The sequence below is a fragment of the Vigna unguiculata genome, chromosome 6 (genome assembly GCF_004118075.2).
Source record: "Vigna unguiculata cultivar IT97K-499-35 chromosome 6, ASM411807v1, whole genome shotgun sequence".
Taxonomy (NCBI): Eukaryota; Viridiplantae; Streptophyta; class Magnoliopsida; order Fabales; family Fabaceae; genus Vigna; species Vigna unguiculata.
The window spans coordinates 28,575,455-28,594,940 of record NC_040284.1 but is presented as its reverse complement, the minus strand read 5'-3'; the positions used below and the strand labels follow the sequence as shown (position 1 = coordinate 28,594,940).

At 29.7% G+C, this 19,486-nt stretch overlaps 2 protein-coding genes across 3 annotated transcripts; one reads left to right on the top strand and one right to left on the bottom strand.

Moving 5' to 3' along the window:
* LOC114189212 (beta-glucosidase 47-like) lies at positions 1 to 8,088 on the top strand. 2 transcript variants are annotated; one of them, XM_028077925.1, is made up of 12 exons: positions 1 to 220; positions 307 to 373; positions 461 to 519; positions 5,216 to 5,291; positions 5,622 to 5,696; positions 5,780 to 5,867; positions 5,945 to 6,200; positions 6,350 to 6,465; positions 6,560 to 6,815; positions 6,918 to 7,017; positions 7,206 to 7,314; positions 7,459 to 8,088. In XM_028077925.1, the coding sequence occupies exons 1-12, from the start codon at positions 77 to 79 to the stop codon at positions 7,664 to 7,666; spliced, it is 1,554 nt and encodes a 517-aa protein (XP_027933726.1). In that variant the 5' UTR covers positions 1 to 76; the 3' UTR covers positions 7,667 to 8,088. The 2 variants fall into 2 exon arrangements, with proteins under 2 accessions (XP_027933726.1, XP_027933725.1); XM_028077924.1 differs by having other exon boundaries at positions 2 to 220; positions 307 to 519.
* Positions 8,089 to 9,523: 1,435 nt separating this feature from the next.
* Positions 9,524 to 14,469, bottom strand: LOC114186855 (RNA pseudouridine synthase 6, chloroplastic). Its single transcript, XM_028074898.1, has 10 exons — positions 14,166 to 14,469; positions 13,937 to 14,065; positions 13,582 to 13,836; positions 13,413 to 13,494; positions 12,245 to 12,360; positions 12,108 to 12,162; positions 11,793 to 11,904; positions 11,169 to 11,338; positions 10,145 to 10,497; positions 9,524 to 10,052 (listed from the first exon to the last, which is right to left on the bottom strand). The coding sequence occupies exons 1-9, from the start codon at positions 14,405 to 14,407 to the stop codon at positions 10,222 to 10,224; spliced, it is 1,437 nt and encodes a 478-aa protein (XP_027930699.1). The 5' UTR covers positions 14,408 to 14,469; the 3' UTR covers positions 9,524 to 10,052; positions 10,145 to 10,221.
* Positions 14,470 to 19,486: the final 5,017 nt, after the last annotated feature.

Here is a 19,486-nt window from a genome sequence, read left to right as displayed (position 1 = left end):
TCTATTGGTTGCTAATAGGTTTGTTTGCATATAAGTATTTGTCGCTCCACATTCCCTCACACACACACACAAAACAATGGAACTTCCATTTCTACCACTCTTTGCACTCACCTTCTCTATCTCCATTCTCTTCCCTCATTCTCTGTCTGTCAAAGACGATTCATCTTCATCTCCATTTCCACCAAACTTTCTCTTTGGAACTGCATCTTCTTCGTACCAGGTTCTTTCTCTGTGAAACACTGTGATTGGTTATTCTTCTTATTTTCTCCAGTGAATGATTTTGCCAAACAATGAACGATTTCGCAGATCGAAGGAGCTTACTTGGCTGATGGAAAGGGGCTAAATAACTGGGATGTTTTCACTCACAAGCCAGGTTCACATTCTTACTCATTATTTTCTAAAACATTTATCGTTTATATTGGAAAAAAAATCCAATGGTATATGTGGTTGTACATTTTAGGAACTGTCACTGATGGAAGTAATGGTGACGTTGCTGATGACCATTACCATCGTTATAAGGTATCATCTTCTATTCTGTCTCATTATTCCCTTCCCTTGCTTTCTCTACGGAACTTATGGACTCAAATAATTATCACTTTTAAACAAAACACAGTCCTCAATAATAATTTGGAGGATGTGTTTCAAACCTTCCAACAAGACAAGTTCTCTGAAATTAGCTTTTTTATTTTATTATTTTTAATTTTTATAAACAGATCCACCGTCCCTTCGATCCATCTCACTTTCACTCTTTTTAATACAACTAACAAACAAACTTTCACATGCTCTTCTGTTGTACACAAATTTAATATCAATACAATATGTAAAAAAAATGGAAAAATTATTTTAACCACTCACTTTTCACTGAAATATTAAATAGAAATTTAATAAAATCTGTCGTGAAAAGTTGTGTAAATTTGAGTGGTTGTTAATCTATAACAAATAAAAAAAATTAGTATATGTTATGTAAAAAATAGAAATAAAAGTTATATAATTGTGAGTCTTAACCTATTTATATAAGAGTCTTTTTCAATGAAGTCCACATAACTTGCGGATTTAAACAATTGTTTCAAGTCAATCCAACAACTTTTGTTGGTACTTTACCATCAAGCTAAATAATGATTATCAAATAACAAACCATGGAGAGGGGAACAGCCGATATTTTTTGTATTTTTAAATTTTTAGTGAGTCTTACATTATTTATATTGTATTCTTCATTTCCTAACCACATAAATATAATGATAAAAATAATTTAAGTTGAAAGTATTGAATAATATTATTTCATTAAATATAATTTAGATGTAACAATAAATTTATTTTAATCATAACAATTAATTTTAAAAATATATTTTATTAATTATTTATTTTATCTAAATTTTTATTTATTTATTTTAAAACGGAACAAATATGATTCAATGATTTTATATAAGACAAAGTTGGACATAAAAATAATCATAATCCATAAAAAGAAAAGGTGTGGCTTGAACTAGACCTTGCATCTTAACACTTTATGCGTAAGATAAATATAGACGACAAATAATTTCTTTTTGCTGTTAGATCCATTTCAAATCTAAACCATACTTAAGTAAGTTGAAATGACTAGTACACCTGCAATATAATATTAGATAATAAAAATATAAGGTTTTAAATTCATATGTATTTTTTAGTTAAAGATAAGTTGTCGATTTCTATTGTTTCTTTTATTCCGTGACAATAAATATATGTTGGTGTGATAATATTTTATTGTTCATAAATTAAAAATCAAGTTAGTAACTTGATGTTGATGAATGTCTAATGGTTTTTAATGGATTTAATTGTTGTATTGACTTGATGGTGATTAGGTGAACTGCTAAATAATGTTTAATACCTTTTTTTTTCTTACTATTTATCTCTTCTTAATATATTATATAATTTATAAATTTATTAAATTTACTCCTTTTCTAAATGTATATTAAGTATTAAAGCATTTTATTTTAGTGCCTAAAAGTATTTTTCTAAATAGAACAGAAGTTTAGATCTAAGATAAGATGGCCGAAGATATGGGACAATAAAAGATAAGGTAGTTTTTGTTTTGAAGATAACATGTGGTCGGAAAAGTTGTACCATTCAATAAAAAAGACACATCACATAAATGTGTGAAATATTGCCTCAATAAAAGTCCCAACTGTCTCCAAAATATCTCTTCCTTCTTCTGTAGTGTCGGAGTTTTTCAGAGGTTAAATTAAAAATAAAAAAAATAATTTTTTATGATAGAATATTGTATTTATTAAGACCTAAAATATCAAAATTGAATGTTATAATAAAGTGAGAATATTGATTAATTAAATTTGTTTTAAAATACTGAAACTACAATAATTTTTCAGACCAAGAAAAGAAAAAGGTACGTGGATATTAAAATTTAATATGAAGAAGATGTGGATGAGATTAAAATGGCACAAGAGTCAACAAGTATCGATTTTGGTGAATGCATAAATGATGGGCACTTCGTATTTATACACTTGCGGGGACACATAGGAATGGGTCAGTAGATATTTCCAAAATCTATACTTTTCAAAGTCAATTCAATTCATGAGTTTAGGTTAAATTAAGTTTCTTTTTTTACAAATTTTAATAGGTTGATTTTTATCCGATTTATTTAAAATTTGACTTACTCGAATTGAATTTATGGTAAGCCAAATTGGCTTATCAACTCATAAATAAAGAGTCATACAAGTATTTTTTGTTAAGTTAAATTTTGCATTTGGGTCATGTTATGTTGTTTTTTTAGCCAACATATAGATAATTTGTATTTTTGTGATTTTAATTTGTATTTGGATTGTATTAAAATTTATTTAGATTTTAATTATAATTATAATTTAGTTTTGATTGAAAAAAATAAAAAAAAAATTATATATTTTTTAATTAAGTTAGCCCGTGAGTCAACCCGTTTAACCCACCAACATGGGGTGGGTCGGACCGGGTTCAAATTTTTTTGATTTGCTAATAAGTGAGTCGGGTTAGATTGACTTACTAAGTGATTAACCCATGGTGGGTCGAGTCAGGTCAGACCAGATTACTCGTTTTGAATGCTCTACCAAAATCCAATTCAAACACAATCTAAATTTAGATATTTTAATTAAAATTAAAATTAAATTTATATTATTTTGAAAAATCAGTTTATGATTTTGTAAATTTAAATTTAAATAATTGAATTGACTTTTAAATTTAAATTTACATTCTTTATAACAAAATAGGTTGGATGTTTAAAAATTAATTTTAAATCCAAAATGATTTAAAATTACTCTATATGTACTAAAACTAGTTTTCTAAATAAAAATTGATTGAGACCTTTTATATTTCATAGAAATTAACTAATAATTGTAGAATTAAACTAATTTTTAATATTTAATACATGTTTTATGTGAAATTAGCTGTTATGATTGTTATTCGATTTGAATAATTCACCACATGTGATTTCTTAATAGGAGTAAATTATATCCTTGTAGTGATGGAATAAGAATAGAATATGAATTGAATTCTAAAAAATTTAATCCAAAATTTAGTTTAAATATGATATAAATTTAAATACTTCTACTGAAAATAGATTTAAACTCATACTTTTTGTAGAAAAACAAAAAGTTCAATTTTGTGTGGACTAAAATTCTAAATAATTGAATTAGATCTAAAATCCAAATCTATATTCTTAAATAAAATAATATAAATATTAATAAATCAATAAAATAAAAATAACTTAAATTAATATAAATTTTGTAAGAATATATTTTAGAATAAAAATTGGTTATATTTCATAAAATATTAATCAATAATCTAAACAAAAGGACTAGTTTGTTATGATGTAGAAAAGATGGTATATTATTTAAAAGTTTAGTATTTAAATATAATAGTTAAAAGAAATGACTTACTATTTTTTACTAAAAATAAAATATTTATATACTTATTGATTATTTTTCATAATGAATATTTTTTATTAATATGTAAAAAGAATTAATTTAAAGATACAAAATAAATAAATCTGATGTGTTAATAAAGTGAGAGTATTGATTAGTTTAATTTGTTTTAAAAATTGAATACATAATAACTTTTCAGACCAAGAAGAAAAGAAGAAGTACGTGGATATTAAGATTTGAAAATAGGAAGTTTTGGATCTTCATGATAGGAGATATTAAAATTTGAAGGGTTAGGTCGTTAACTTTAAATGGATTTTAAAATTAGCGTATTTTGAAATTTTAGAATAATTTAATTTTTTATCTTTTAAAATATTTAAATTTAGTTATTTTAATAAAATTTTATTAAGTTTATTTAATATTTTAAACGTGTTTTATAATATTATTTAATTTAACATTAAAATAAAAATATGTTAAATAGAATAAATAATTTAAATATAATTATAAAATACGTATAAAATATTAATTAAATCTAATAAAATCTGATTAAAAAAACTAAATTTACATATTTTAAAAACTAAAAGATTAAATTAATTTAAAATTTAATCAAAATATATTTAATCCAAATTCAAAAATAGGAAGTTTCTATCATCACGCTACATTAATGTGTTGTACCTATTTGGTCCATCCTGAACTAATGTGTTGTCATTTCACGTTAGGCCGTTAGCGGTCCAATGACAGAATTTATTGGTCTTTTTATAAAATAAATAAAAAAATAACCTAAAAATTATTTGGTATATAGTTAGAAAGATTTAAATATATAATAATATAACAAATACAATTATAAAATATAACTGAATAATTTAGCATGTTAAAATAGTAATTCTTTTCCATTTATTTAGTTAAATACTTTTATTAATTAATTTTAAATACTAAAAATCTTAATTTAATTAAGTATATATATATATATATATATATATATATTAATGTTATTCTGTTTGTTGTCTAATTGGTCAGGGTATTTCCGATCGTAATTTATAGGATGAGATCATGAATTTCGTGGTAACAATAATAACCAATTGACACAATTTCACATTACTCAACTAAATATAAATAAAGCGTTTGAAAAAAATAATAATTAATAGTTTCTTAAGAAAAAAAAATATAAAATAGAGGAAATGATCTTTTAGATATTTTTGAAAAAAAAATTATATAAACATTTTTAGATACATTTGAAAACTCATTTTGGAACATGATTTTTTTTTTTTTGCTGGTATTAATTTCAGTGATACAACCCAACTAATTGTTTGATGAATATATGACTTGGAAAACAGGAAGATGTGGATCTTATGGAAGACCTTGGAGTCAACAGTTATCGCATGTCATTATCATGGACCAGAATTCTGCCCAGTAAGTTTTCTTTTAATTAACAAATTAATTATACTTTTCATTTTAAATTCTTAAATGTTTAATTTTTATTTTTAAATTTTAATTCTACAATTTCATCTTCACATATCATAGTTGTGAACTTTAATCACATTAAAATAACATTTTGAAACTGTAAAAGCATTGATTTTATATCAGTTGAAAATACAAATATTGAACTGATGTAACTTATTTGAAAATAAATCATAAACACAATAGTTAACGTTCCATCAAAAGCCTAAAACATTAGTTAACAAAATGCATTTACTTTTTTTTTTTTTTATCTCTAACCACTGCATTGTAAATTTGATCCAGAGGGTAGATTCGGCAAGGTGAATCAGGCTGGCATTGATTACTATAACAGGCTACTTAACCTACTTCTCGCCAGAGGTTTCATTCTTTTGTTATCATTGTTATTCTTCTTCTGTACTTTTTCTATCTCTAACTCTTTTCATTCTCTGATTTTATTTCAGGAATAGAACCTTTTGTGACAATTTCACATTATGATATTCCTCAAGAAGCTGTGGATAGATACGACGGTTGGCTAAGTCCTGAGATTGCGTAAGTACTTCTGATATCAACGCATAATAAAAGTAAAATAAAAGAGTATGCTCACAGATATACGTTGATTTCTGTAGGAAGGATTTCACGTATTATGCAGACGTATGCTTCAAGAACTTCGGTGACAGAGTGAAATACTGGATCACATTTAATGAACCAAACGTTGCATTTATTCGTGGCTATAGAATTGGGATATGGCCACCTGGTCGTTGTTCTGGTTCATTTGGGAATTGCAGCGTTGGTGGGAACTCAGAGAAGGAACCTTTCATTGTAGGCCACAACTTTCTCTTAGCCCATGGCTCTATCGTTGAACTCTACAGAACCAAATATCAGGTAACATAAAAAGAACGTGTAAGGCAAAATTTACACTAATGAATCATATTTCTATAGTTCAAGTAAGGTTAGTTATGAGAGAAATAGATAGAGTGAATTAAGAGTTTGTCGAAATATGAGGAAGCTTACGGGAAATGTTTGAATGGCAGAAAATTCAGGGAGGGAAAATTGGACTTGCCTCGCATACCATGTGGTTTGAACCCATCAGCAACTCCACAGAAGACAAGATGGCTCTTGAGAGAGCTCAAGCATTTTATATGAATTGGTAAATGGCTTTGTTATATTTTGTCATTGAATGAATTCATGCATGCATGCATGAATGGCTTCTTCAAAATTGTTTATGCTGGTGAAACATGCAGGTTTTTGGACCCAGCTATCCGAGGGGATTATCCAAAAGAGATGCGTGAAATATTGGGAGACGACCTCCCACCAGTTCCAGAAATCCTAAAAAGACTGAAACCTTCAATAGATTTCATTGGAGTAAACCACTATACCAGTTACTTTGTAAAGGACTGTCTCCACTCAGCGTGTGAAGAAGGAGGACTAGGCTCTACAAGAACAGAAGGTTCTGCTCTGACATGGGCTCATGTCGATGGCAGGACCATTGGAAAACCGGTGTGTATATATGAAACCCTGTGTTAATAGCTTTTGTAGATCGAAGACCATGCACCTGCAATTTGGAACATAATGTTAATCATTGAGAGTTAATGCATGCAGACTTCACTTGAGTGGTTGTTCATTTACCCACAAGGAATGGAGAAGATTGTGACTTACATTTGGGAGAGGTTCAAGATACCAATATTCGTTACCGAAAATGGTGAATACAAATACCGATCACTCTTTTTTTAACATTTCTAACATTATTACACCTATTTTTTTCAAGTTAGTTCTTACAAGTTTATTAATATGGACAAAAAAAGATTAATTGATAAAACTTGATTAACTGATATTATTAACAATTTATCTTCCTACCTTGGTTTGAATTGTATATGTTGTCTTGCACAGGAGTTGGGTGGAAGGAGAGCCCCAACCTCACCATTAATGAAAGGATCAATGATGAGGACAGAATAGACTACGTGCGTGCTTATTTGGATGCCTTGGTTACAGCAATGAGGTGTTGATATACCCATCTTTGTTTGAAAAATATACAAACCAAACTTGCACAATTTTGATTTTTTTTTGTCTTGATAAAATATTAAGAAATAAGTAATTATGATAAGGCATTGTTGGTTAAGAAAATGTTTGTTGCATGGAACAGGAAAGGAGCAGACGTGAGAGGGTACTTTTTGTGGTCTTTGCTTGACAACTTTGAGTGGACCGATGGATCTTCTATAAGGTTTGGACTTCATCGTGTGGACTATGACACTCTGGAAAGAACTCCAAGAATGTCTGCTTCTTGGTACAAAAACTTCATTGCTCTTCATGGCTTTGGCCCAGCCACCAAACCTCTACACAGTCAAGAGTGACAAAGAATGAATGGAATGGTATATGATTTGGTTTCAAGGAAAAATAAGAGCAGTTATTTTCCTTCGTGGTATTATTAGTGGGCCACTGAAACGGAAGCAGAAGATGCTCACATGGATGAAAGTCTACGTGTAATTCCTTTGTTTTTTTATTTTTGTGATATATCGTCCAGTACAATACCTCGTTATGTTTTTGGTCACGTCCTGCTCATTTACTCATTTTGGATTGGACTTTGTCAAATATAGGCGAGACAAGAAATTAATGGGGGTGGAAGAAGTTTAAGTGTGGAAGTGTGTAATTAGTGTTGTTGTTTTCTGTAGACTTTTGGGGCCCAATCTTCTTGTAAGTGTCATTTGTAATGTATAACAAACAATTGGGATTTATCATTGGTATATAGGTCGATTCAAAGTCATATTTTATTAAATTTATATGGATGATTGAAATTTAGAAGAAAATGATGATGATGATGATGATGATAAGTTCTACTTTATGAATGTTACACAAAATTTAAAACACGGTATATTTTGGTTTCATTAAAATGACTTATTTATTTTATACATATTATTATTCATTAAATTTAATTTAATGTTTCTTGATAAGAATTTGACTTTATCTGTATTCTTCTGTAAGGATAAAATGTTATAAAAGATACTAGAGATTAGAAATAATTATAAAATGAAAACTTGTCTTAATTTAAATAAATACCTGTTTATGTAAATATATTTCCACTTGGTTGCATCCTTTTCTATTTACTTACATTTCTTTTAACAAACTAGTTCATGCACTTTTGTCTTTGTATGTTTTGTGCCCAGTAATGAAAAAGTTTTTTCTGCATATCATATAAAATGACTATCAAGTGCTTTCATATACAACTTTGATCTATCCATTCATATAAAACTTTAATTACTTTAATTCCTCCTAATGCATACGTCAGTACTTTATTTCTCTCTGCAGTGTTGTATTATCTCAGGTGTGTCTTTTCTTCTTTTTCCCTATTGCTTTTTGTTTCCTTGTAGAACATATTGCCTGTTCATAATAATAAGATAACTCGTCTTCAAATCAGTAACATTGCAGAAAATTTTAATTACTATGCATTATTGATGACTACAAAGTTCACATGAACTCTCAGAATCCCTTGAGTATTTACGAATGTAGGAAATTTTCAAAACCAAGCAAAAAAGAGCGTCAATAGGAAGTGATCACACGCAGACTTGAAAAATGACTTTGAAAATTAATCATAAATTTTCAACACTTGGACTCTACAAAAAAAAATGGGAAAATGAAAAGGAATTATAGGTCCTAAAAAGTGATAGTTAGAACAATATAAAATGAAAATTAACTATATAGTTTGACATTGCTGCAGTAAATACCACTATGTCATGAATAAGATCCTCACCAGACCTAGTTTGATGAAGCCACCTATGAGGTTTACAAGGGTAAGAAAGATTAATGTCACATTCCCATACCTTTGAATGCAAATGTTTTGTTTTGAATAATGACAATAGTAACCTTGGAAAAATTGATGCAAAATTATATGAAACTATATTATTAACCTATTCACCATTTAGTAAAAATACAGAGTTTACATTACAAGAATGTTGATGATCTAAACGACATTGAACAAAGAGAATGGACTGAAAATATAAGTCAAATGAAACACGGGTCTACTGCCTAGGAGTGACAAACAATATAAGACCACCCATTGGACAAAGTGATAGGCGATGTCTCAGAATGAGTAACAGCTAGAAATCCCCGTAATCATGTGACTAGTGGAACCTTAAAATCATTGATGAAAAATAATTGATAAGCATTACATGTTACCTATGCAAAATTAAATATATGTTAAAATATTGATAATGTTGATTAAAATAGTTGAAGAGAAAGAACTTTAAAATCATTACCAAGTTAGTACAAGCAATTGATAGTCATCCTGGCCCAAAACGCTACAGAGATTGGCAAAATACAATACAAACAATTTTGTGGTTGACGTGAGCTTAATACATTAACGGCCTGATCACATGTTACTAAAGAGTTGTGTCATTATCTCAGTTCTTCAATCTCCTAGTAAAATATATAAAGCTAAATTATCTTCTCAAAAAATACTCCTTTATCAGAGAATGTGTTATCCTCTGGCTTACCTGTTCAGACTTTACTCTGCTAGAAAATGTGCCATAATGCTCACCAGTACATGACAGCATGCACTATTTAAAACCCTGCATGAAGTCCTCCTCCTTTCCATTTATTTGGGATTCTCTTTTCAAACCTGAAAATCTCAATGCCTTCACTCAACAACCTCTAGGAAATATTGTAACCTTACCCCCGCTGAAGCAGAAACCAGCACCAAGTCGTCCGTGGCCGCTCTTCCACCTTTTGAATATCTGCTTCTGCCTACAAAAACATTTATTATTTTTCAGCCAAACAAATCAGTTGTAACTCTGAATCAAGATGTTTCCTATCAGAATGAATGATAGTATACTCACTTGAAACTGAGGCATGATGAAAACATAACTATAAAGGCGAATCCCTATCCTCAACATTAGCACACGTTTCAAGCATTTTAACACCTCCACCAAGGGGAACCAGATTCGTAAAAGTGTTCATTATCATCCCATGAAATTTGACATGCTTGAAGGCCAATTGCAACACCTGGCTCTTTTCCATGTTGTGCAATCCAATTTACAACAGCCGTTTCTTTCTCACTCTCACTACTGAAATCTCTGTTGTATTTTCCAAACGGGTTAAGTCCAGGATTACTTATATCCGCAATTGCAGCTGGCATATACATAGAATCACCAATTAATGGTGCTCTACAGGCAGCAAATTGAGCTCGAATCTGCATTTAAATTTTAGTTACTATTCAGGTACAAAACGTAGCTTCTTTCTCCTTAAGGATGATCAAATAAAAGAAATTCCAAGATTCTCTAATTGGGCCCTATTCTGATAAGTTTCTTAATACACTCAAAAAAGAAAATAAAAAGGAAAAAAAAAGTTTCTCCTATAATTTAAAATTAACTTATACATGAACTAGTTTTAGATTATGGAAAGAACTTATTCCATTTTTTTTATTTTCCTCTCCTAAAATTACTTATAGAGATGTTTATCCAAATAATCTGTTTTCGAAAACTGCCAAATGTATAAAAGAATGCAACATTTAAGTGGTTGATACCAGATTTTGGGAGATATTACCACCAAAATAACGAGGGAAGACATTTTCAAATTAAAATCCTCCTTGGAAAAAGTGTATTCTGATATTTAGACCCAACAATGGCAAGAACAGTATACATTTAACTAACAATGGCAGTGATCAAGAAAAAAATATGTAGAATGAAGTAGATCACGAACTTCTCATCAGTTTACTTGAGGATTAGAAATATCACTCAACTATATCTTCATTAAGTTTTTGAATTATCAACGATTATTTATTCTAATCTGCCAACACATACGTAATAAAACAGGACACTTCCCTAAAAATACAAACAATAAATAAAATGACCACTAACAGACCTGATGTGTACGACCAGTAAGAAGGTTGATTTTGCATTCGTAAGCAAAATCTTGAGAAGGCCACCCACAATCTTCAACACAGTACTTGTCCTGTATAGCAGGAGTTGGCCAGGGAACCTTTCTGCATTCCTGGATCTCGAGTTGACACATATGCCATCCCTTGATAAAATCTGCATTCAAATCAACATAATGGGTTGAATCCACAATACAAGACCCTTTTTGGAGCATATTTGATAGAACTGTCTTGTCCATTCAAATTACTCAGTCAAATAATAACACATGCTGCATAACACTAGGCAAGGCTAAACCATTCAAATTATACTCAGTCAAATATCATACAATTACGTGTGTTCATTAAGGAACTAATTTCCATCTAAGGTAATGCACCTAACCAAAGTATTTGGTTGAGGTGTAAATGACATCTGAATTTCCATCAAATAGTTTAAAACGAATATATTATTCTCAACAGCCAAATCTGAGGTCTAAAATTAAGCTTATGAGCCACCAATACCATGATGAGGTCCCGCCTTCTCCTGCATGCTGCTAAAGATAGTCAATGAAAGCACCCTTAACTATCACTATTAGCTACATCTATTGCTAAATCACTCAAAATCATGTGATTACCTTCAGAAATAAGTCTAGGAGCCATGTTAATAGGGCGCATGTAGTGGGTAATGATTCCCGTTGGCATAGGAGAAGATGCAAGAGCCAGATAGAGCTTCTTCACCTTTTTCTCCTGAAAAATATTGATTGGACATGTACTCAGTAACATACAAACAATGACATTTCAGTTACAAGCAATTTTTACTTTCAATTGATTAAAAAAGAACCATATCGTGCTGTAACCCTGTCTCACAACGTAGATTAAATAAGAGTGTGCCCATTCAAGTAGACGAAGGTTATTCTAGCATAAGATATGAAATGGGATCATAGACATACCCTGATTTTACCATGAAAGACAGAGCAATACTCTTTAGTCCTAGCCAACACCACACTGCACGTAATGACATTTCATTACAATCTATGACAGTCAGAATGACAAAGAGCTCTAATTGCTTTTAACATAAATGCAGTACCAGCCTTCCGTGCAATTGTCAATTTGATGAGTAGTCATCAAAGGGGCTGTCAATCCCAAGGCACGAGTAGCAAAGGTCGCGCAACTTTCTTCAATGTTGTCAGTGGTGCCACCTACCTAACCAAGATTTGAAAAAAATTATTATGAAGAAACCCTAAGCAATTAATTATTTAATAGTGTAAACATATCAATAAAGGGAAGTTGTGTAAAGGGAAGTAGTTCTTTTAAGTATAGCACATTCCTTTACAATAAGAGTATGGAGAACATCCATGACTACTTCATCCTCCTCAATTACCACAGTTTCCCCATCTATAAGTAGATACCATGACAGATGATTCAACAGAATCATGAAGATTTATGCTGGTAAGGGTGGGAACACAAAGCAGTCGTTTTGTTAGACTTTGATGGAAATTCTTGATTGGTCAATATTTGATTTAGAGTATGATCAAAATCTGGGTTCATGACATTCAGGATCTAAACCACATAGAAACTATCCGATTTCTTCTTAATCAATTCTGATGAATCATTTGCAAACCTAAAACTACATACTCTCAGGTTTCAAGACTCGAGAACTAATCTTCCCTTGGCAATATAAAGAGAACTCCAACTTACTGTGTTTGGTTGAGTGTTAGAAGGCCTAAGGCACGTCAATTTCAAAGCATGTGATAGTTGCTTCTACTACTACATCGTTGGCACAATTTGGACATAAATTAATTGCAGATGCGGATCTGACACCTTAAACCAATCTCGGCTCAGTATATTTTTATCTCTGTTCTTTTCTACTAACCATCCCTCAAACCTTAAATCAAATTTGAAAACCTGTTTTCCAAATTTCAGCCTCCTAAATTCTAATACCATCTGTGTCCTACAACCAACAAATTCAACTAGTCTGGCTAATCTTAATGTTAGACGCAATGCAATTACGATTGTAGTATGCTGAATCTGAGACATCTGTAAAACCAAAAAGTTAGAACAGTGAAAGCTGAGGACTGACACAGACAATGAGTACAAAAATCAATCGATAATCATCTAGCCTGATCTAAATATCAATTTTCACTAACTACAGGATTCGGCACCATCAAGCATAAATAGTTACAGAAACAATTGTACTGTGCACATATACAAGAATTTATAAACTTTGAGTTTGTAATATGGAATTGATTACATACTGATGTACCAGCAGGTTTATCCAAAACTACATAGGATTCCGCCACAGCTATGATCCGTGATCTCCAGTCAATCTCATAACACCTAAAAAAAAAGCTTTAAAATGTCAAATAACATCTTCCCAAAATAATCTAAAATGTAAATTCATTCCAACAAACTCTCTGAGTGTACCTAGGAAAGCGTTTGGGGTGCACATGGACTCGCAAATATGTTCCAGGCTCAACAAATTGATCCGCGTGAGTTACACGGAAAGTTTTCTGTGCCTCCCGCACAGTTTTGCCTTTGATAGAAGCTCTTTGGCGCAATACCGAAGGTTTCGTTACTTCTTTGAATACCCTAATTTGTTCTTCAGTAGCACTCGGAGGAGGCTGTGGACAAACAAGAGCGTAGTATACAGCTCCAAATTGAATCAGATCCTTAACATACCTACACAAAATGAAACATACCATTTAATAATACTTGCGTGAAGAAAATATGAGAAAATAATGAATCTTACGGCATGCAGAGGCATAGAAAAAACGCTTACAAAGGTGGAAGTTCCAGCGCCTTGCAAATATGTTCTAAAACTGGTCCGCCCTCGGACACAACTAAGTGCTCAACTCTCGGTGGAGATTTTTGCAACGGACATGGAAGCAATCGATCATACTTCGGGAAACTTAAACAGAAGCAAGTTCAGTATCAAGCAAAACGCGAAGATAGTGGAAAGGAACTAACTATTGGAGACTCAACGCGAACTCTTGAGAATGTTCAGGTACCTATCGGAAGATGTAGAAGCAGTTAAGCTTTCGGCGTTGGTTTTTGAGAATTCAGATTCAGTGGCGAGTGCAGTGTAACTGTTGTGTGAACTCCGACAGCACCAACTCGGCGCGTTCTTGTTGCGGTAATTTCTAAGTGCTGTCCGCGAGATGCAAAGGGAGTGCGCCGCTGCAGGCACCGTGAGGCTCCGGCAGCCACCAGAGAACAACATTGACGCCACCGTCACTGCCACTGAGCCCATTCTCACTCTCCTATCTCCGACTCCTAGCTTCTTCTTCGCAATTATACGAGGCAGCCAAGTTTTTGTTTTGAAGATGGGAATTACTTCCTTAAACCCCACAATTACTAACTGCACGTCGAAAAGACTAAAATATCCTTTATTATTATATCATACCACCGTTCCTGCCACCACTTCCATTACTATCACTACTGAGGAAGAAAATAAAACAAGAATACGGAAAAACTTCATTTCATAAAGCTCTTTCCATAATTCATTTCGCATTTTTTGAAAAGTTTTATCCAGAAAACTGCTTACCAACTATCATATGCATTTCAGAAAATTTGTTCCGAAAATCTTATTTCAAAAAACTTATTTCAGAATTAAAACAGTGCACACAAAAATTGTGGAAGTGTAGAAAGTAAAAACCTTTGAAGATAAGTAAACCCATTTATCAGAGAGGTCAACATTGGGCTACGTCAATGAACTTGGTTTAATATTAGGCCTTCTTTCATATAAATAAGGGATTACTATTGGCACCCCATATTTCTATTAATCCTCTCACTTTTAAAAAATGGCTTCAATTCAATTTTAATTCTTATAATTTCGCAAATGCGTTTCTTGACCCTTATAAAAATCTAATAAAATATTTGGGTCTCCATTTTTTTTAATTAATAAATTTTAGTTCACGTAAGTATATTATTCAATTGATGATAGAAATATTAGCATATCCGAATACGTATCAAGATTTATTATTGTAAGGGCTTTCTATTAATATCTTTGTCAATGATTAGTTGACATTTTATTACTTACATATACACAACATTTTCGGTAAAAACAGTTTATCTTAACTTTAGAAAACTGAATGACCAAATTTATAATTAAAATTGTGTAAGATCAAAATGAACATTTTACTAAATTACAGGGAGGAAAAAGTGAATTTAAGCCTCAAAATTTTTCAAAAAGTTCGAATGAAATGCTAAAAAGATGTGCAAATAGAAAAGTTGTTTATTGTCTGTATTGTTATCAATTTTGGTCTGGTTTCGTATTTAGATAGGTCTGCAATTATGATCAGAGAAAAAATACAGTACAAAAAATGTTATATTAAAAACATAAAGTGAAAAATGTTTTTGAAATGAAAAACAAAATAATATATTTTTGAAACTGTATTATCACATACAATGTGGTGACTCGAGCTACGTATTTGTGAAAGTCACGGAAGTATTTATATCATAAAATAAGTTTACAAATTACGTAGAAAGTTACGTAGTCAAGCAAGTACTTTGATAACTGTATCGAACTACTTCACTACTTTCGTATCATACATTAAATGACTGACACGTAACGTGGCACTCAATCAAAAGTTGGTGCCAGATCTACACAAATACACTTATTTTATCTTTTTAAGTTTTAAGTGTGAAAACAGTATTAGGCTGACCATAAGATAGAAAAGTTCAAAGATTGGGCTAGAAAAAAAAATATATATCTAAACTGAATTCAGTTATTTTTAGTTCAATCTTTTATCTTATATTGATATAAGTTGAGTCCATACGTAGGTTAATAATAAATCAATCCATTTTTTAAAATTAAAAATAATTTTGTTAAGTAAATATAATATTATTTTATTAAAATATATGAATGTTAGTTGAGGTCATCATTTAATCATCAATAAATTCAATAAAATATATTTTATTAAAATATCTAAATGAATTTTATAAAGTAAATATAATATATCATATCATATCATATCATTTTGTATTACTTTTGGAGTTGAGGTCGTCTCGTTTAGACTTAAGTTGGGTCATGCTCATAGTCATAATTATTATTTTTTTAGTTTATCATCTTTTAATTTATTTATTTTTTAATCCGAAATGTTGGGCTGACCTTATATTTGTTTAGACGACGGACACATATTGCGCCTTAACAAAAAGGTTCGTAATACTTTTCTAATATAATTTAATCGTCAATAAATTATATATTTGTGCCCTGGTCAATAAAAGATTTTGATATATTAAAAAATATTCACAATGATTGTGAAATTAAGAAACCACAAATTCTGGTAGAAATATAGAAACAATATTACACTTTTCCGTGAAACTTTATTCTAGAACAATAAATAAGGTATAGTGATATTGAAATAGCAAATAGTTTAGTACTGATAATACAAATTCAACTATATAAAAAATATAGTTAAAATAACTTTTACTTTAAAAGTATAATACCTTAATGATATTACCTCCATAATTATTTTTCTTCTTTTATACTGAGTGTGCAAAGTATTGAGAGTTGAGTATAAATAAAAGGAATATTTGAAAATAATCATTAATAATTTTTGACAAATTGAAAAGAAAACACAAATATATTAAAATAATTTCTAAATTCATGCAATAAATTATATTTTTATTGAATATTGTTATATTGATTTTTTAGTAATAAATTAAGCAAAAAGAAATAAACAGACGAAGAAACAAAAGAACTAATAAAGTGCACTTAAAAGAATTTACTAAAATATAACTATTTGTTTTTTTAAAAATTAGAAAATCATAACTAGAGATTATCTTAAAATAATTCACTTACTTCTTATGTAAGATTATTTAAAAGAAATCTACAGTATAACTTCCTAGCGTTCTCATCATGCTAAAAACTTAAAAGTAAACAAATAGTTATACATACATTTAAAGAAAACGAGTAAAGTTATTCCATTGCAAATTACTTTATGTTCAGTTTTTTATAGTAATACCCCAATTATCTATAAGTTTTATCAAATTCAAAACATTTTTCTTCTACATCAAAAGATGATTACGCATAATCACAATAAGAGTAAACTAAGTATTGTTTTGAATGATTAATGTTTGAGCCACAACCCAACTTAAATGGTATGTATCTTCAAAACATATAAAATTAAATAATATGTAAAATAAAATCCCATAATTTGATTTGACAATTTTACAAATTGTAATTATGTAAATTGTCTTTTAAACAACAACTTCAACCGAGAACTTACAAATTCCATAAACTTTAGAAACTCCAAATTGCACCACTTAACCTAAAAATAATAATCATAAACTATATCAGTATAAGCAAAACGTTATCAGCTTGTAAAACTTATAAATCGTATTGTATTCTCAAATGAAACCGACTAAAACGAAAGAAAAAATTTAGAGAAAATAAAAGAAAAAATATTTCATTAGAAAAAGACAAGAAGTTTTAAAAGACTTAAAACAAGTTAAAGACAATAGAATCATTTTCAAAAAAACACGAGTTTTAAAATAATGGTTCGATAATTATAAATATAACTTCTAATTTTTTTTAACCTATCCCTGCAAAAGTAAGAAGATTATATTAGAAGTGAGTTTGCGCCTTTATCTCGTATGTGGAACAAGAAATCAGTGGGTGGTCTTACTTATATGCTATAATTTGACTCTGATACCATGTTAGAAGTGAGATTTCAAACCGATTACGAGTCATTGTTAAAATAGGGAAATGCATTTGAAAGAGTCTAAATTCCACAAGTTAAACATGTGTATGAATAATTGTGGTAGATCTACTATTGAATTCCTACTAATAAAAAATTAGGATAATGTGTATGAATTGTTGTAGACTTAGCTGTAAACACTTCCCTGGAAAATGGTCCCAACTCTCACTGTTTGTAGGGTAAGTTATTTAATAGGTACGTAGATAGATTGAGTAAACAGGTATGAGATTCATAGGGAATATTGAGATATGATGCTTCGCATAATATAAGAAAATAGAAACAGAAAAACAAAAAGGAAACAGAAGATGCATCCTATTCATCACATGCATTGTTTTAATTTCATGTTGTTGTGTGGTAACATTATTACACTCTGAATTTCTGAAAAGGGCTTCCATATTTACAAAAGTAAATGGTTTATTTTTGTAAAGTATATATTATTTATTGATAGGTTAAAGACGAAAGATGTTTGAAAGAAGAAGGAAGATAAGACGAGAGTTGATTCATGAGATGCACATGCAGTGTCTTAATTTTTGTCAATTGTGATCTATTGGTGAGATCCTGTTTGTCTGATCGAAGTCGAATCCAAGCCAAAATTTAGAGCATTCATGTCTCACGTGTACAAAATTTGACAGAACACTGCAGGATTCATGTCTAGTAAACATCCAACCTAATAATGTCTTGTGTTTTCACTCCATCTAGATGCGATCTTCCTTGTGCCTACATATACATACAATAACACGGTTACCAATCACCATTTCATAAACAGTCTAACAAAGATTTCAAATATAAAAGTTATTTAATGCAGATTAATTTAACATATATCTCTTCTTTTAAGTCACCATTCAAAAAATATCCAGTTCACATTTAATTAAAATAGTTTCTCATCACCATTTAAAGCTATAAGAAAATTTAAAAATTACACTAATCCAAAATAAAAATTATATGAAACAAGCTTCTAAACATGTGTTACTAGAGAAGAGTTTCGTCAAGATCAAAATTGAATTTTTATGAATGGTTTGGAACAAGTTTTATTGATAATTATATTATTTATACTTTAGGTGTTAGATAAAAGAAGTGTACAACCAATTCTAAGACTTAGCCAATCTCCAATTAATTCTCAACGACTATTAGATATGTTGACTGACGTTTATATATTTTAAAAATAATTATTATTATTTAAATATGTTTTATCACATAAGTTTCATGTGATAAATATTTAATATTTAATGAATTTTTACGTTATTTTTTAATTAATTTAATTTACTGTTTGTCTTAGTTTATTTTAATTTTGAAATATTTATGTAACTTATGTCAATGTAAGTATAATATAAAATTTATTTCTGTGGGTGATCACTCTATAATTAATTAAAAAAAATAGTAATATTATAAAAATATAGTGATTAAAAAAGTGGCAATGGTAGTATTACGACATTTACAAAGATTATAAAATTACAGCTAAGGTATGATGTTAACGAGTTGTAAAATTACATATGATGATGATATGGTGTTAAGGAGTTGTAAAATTACATATAATCTTATAACATCAATAAGGTTATAAAATCATAAATAATATTAGAAAAAATATTGTTTGAGACCATTTAACGACCATTTGATAATTTTTCTAAGAG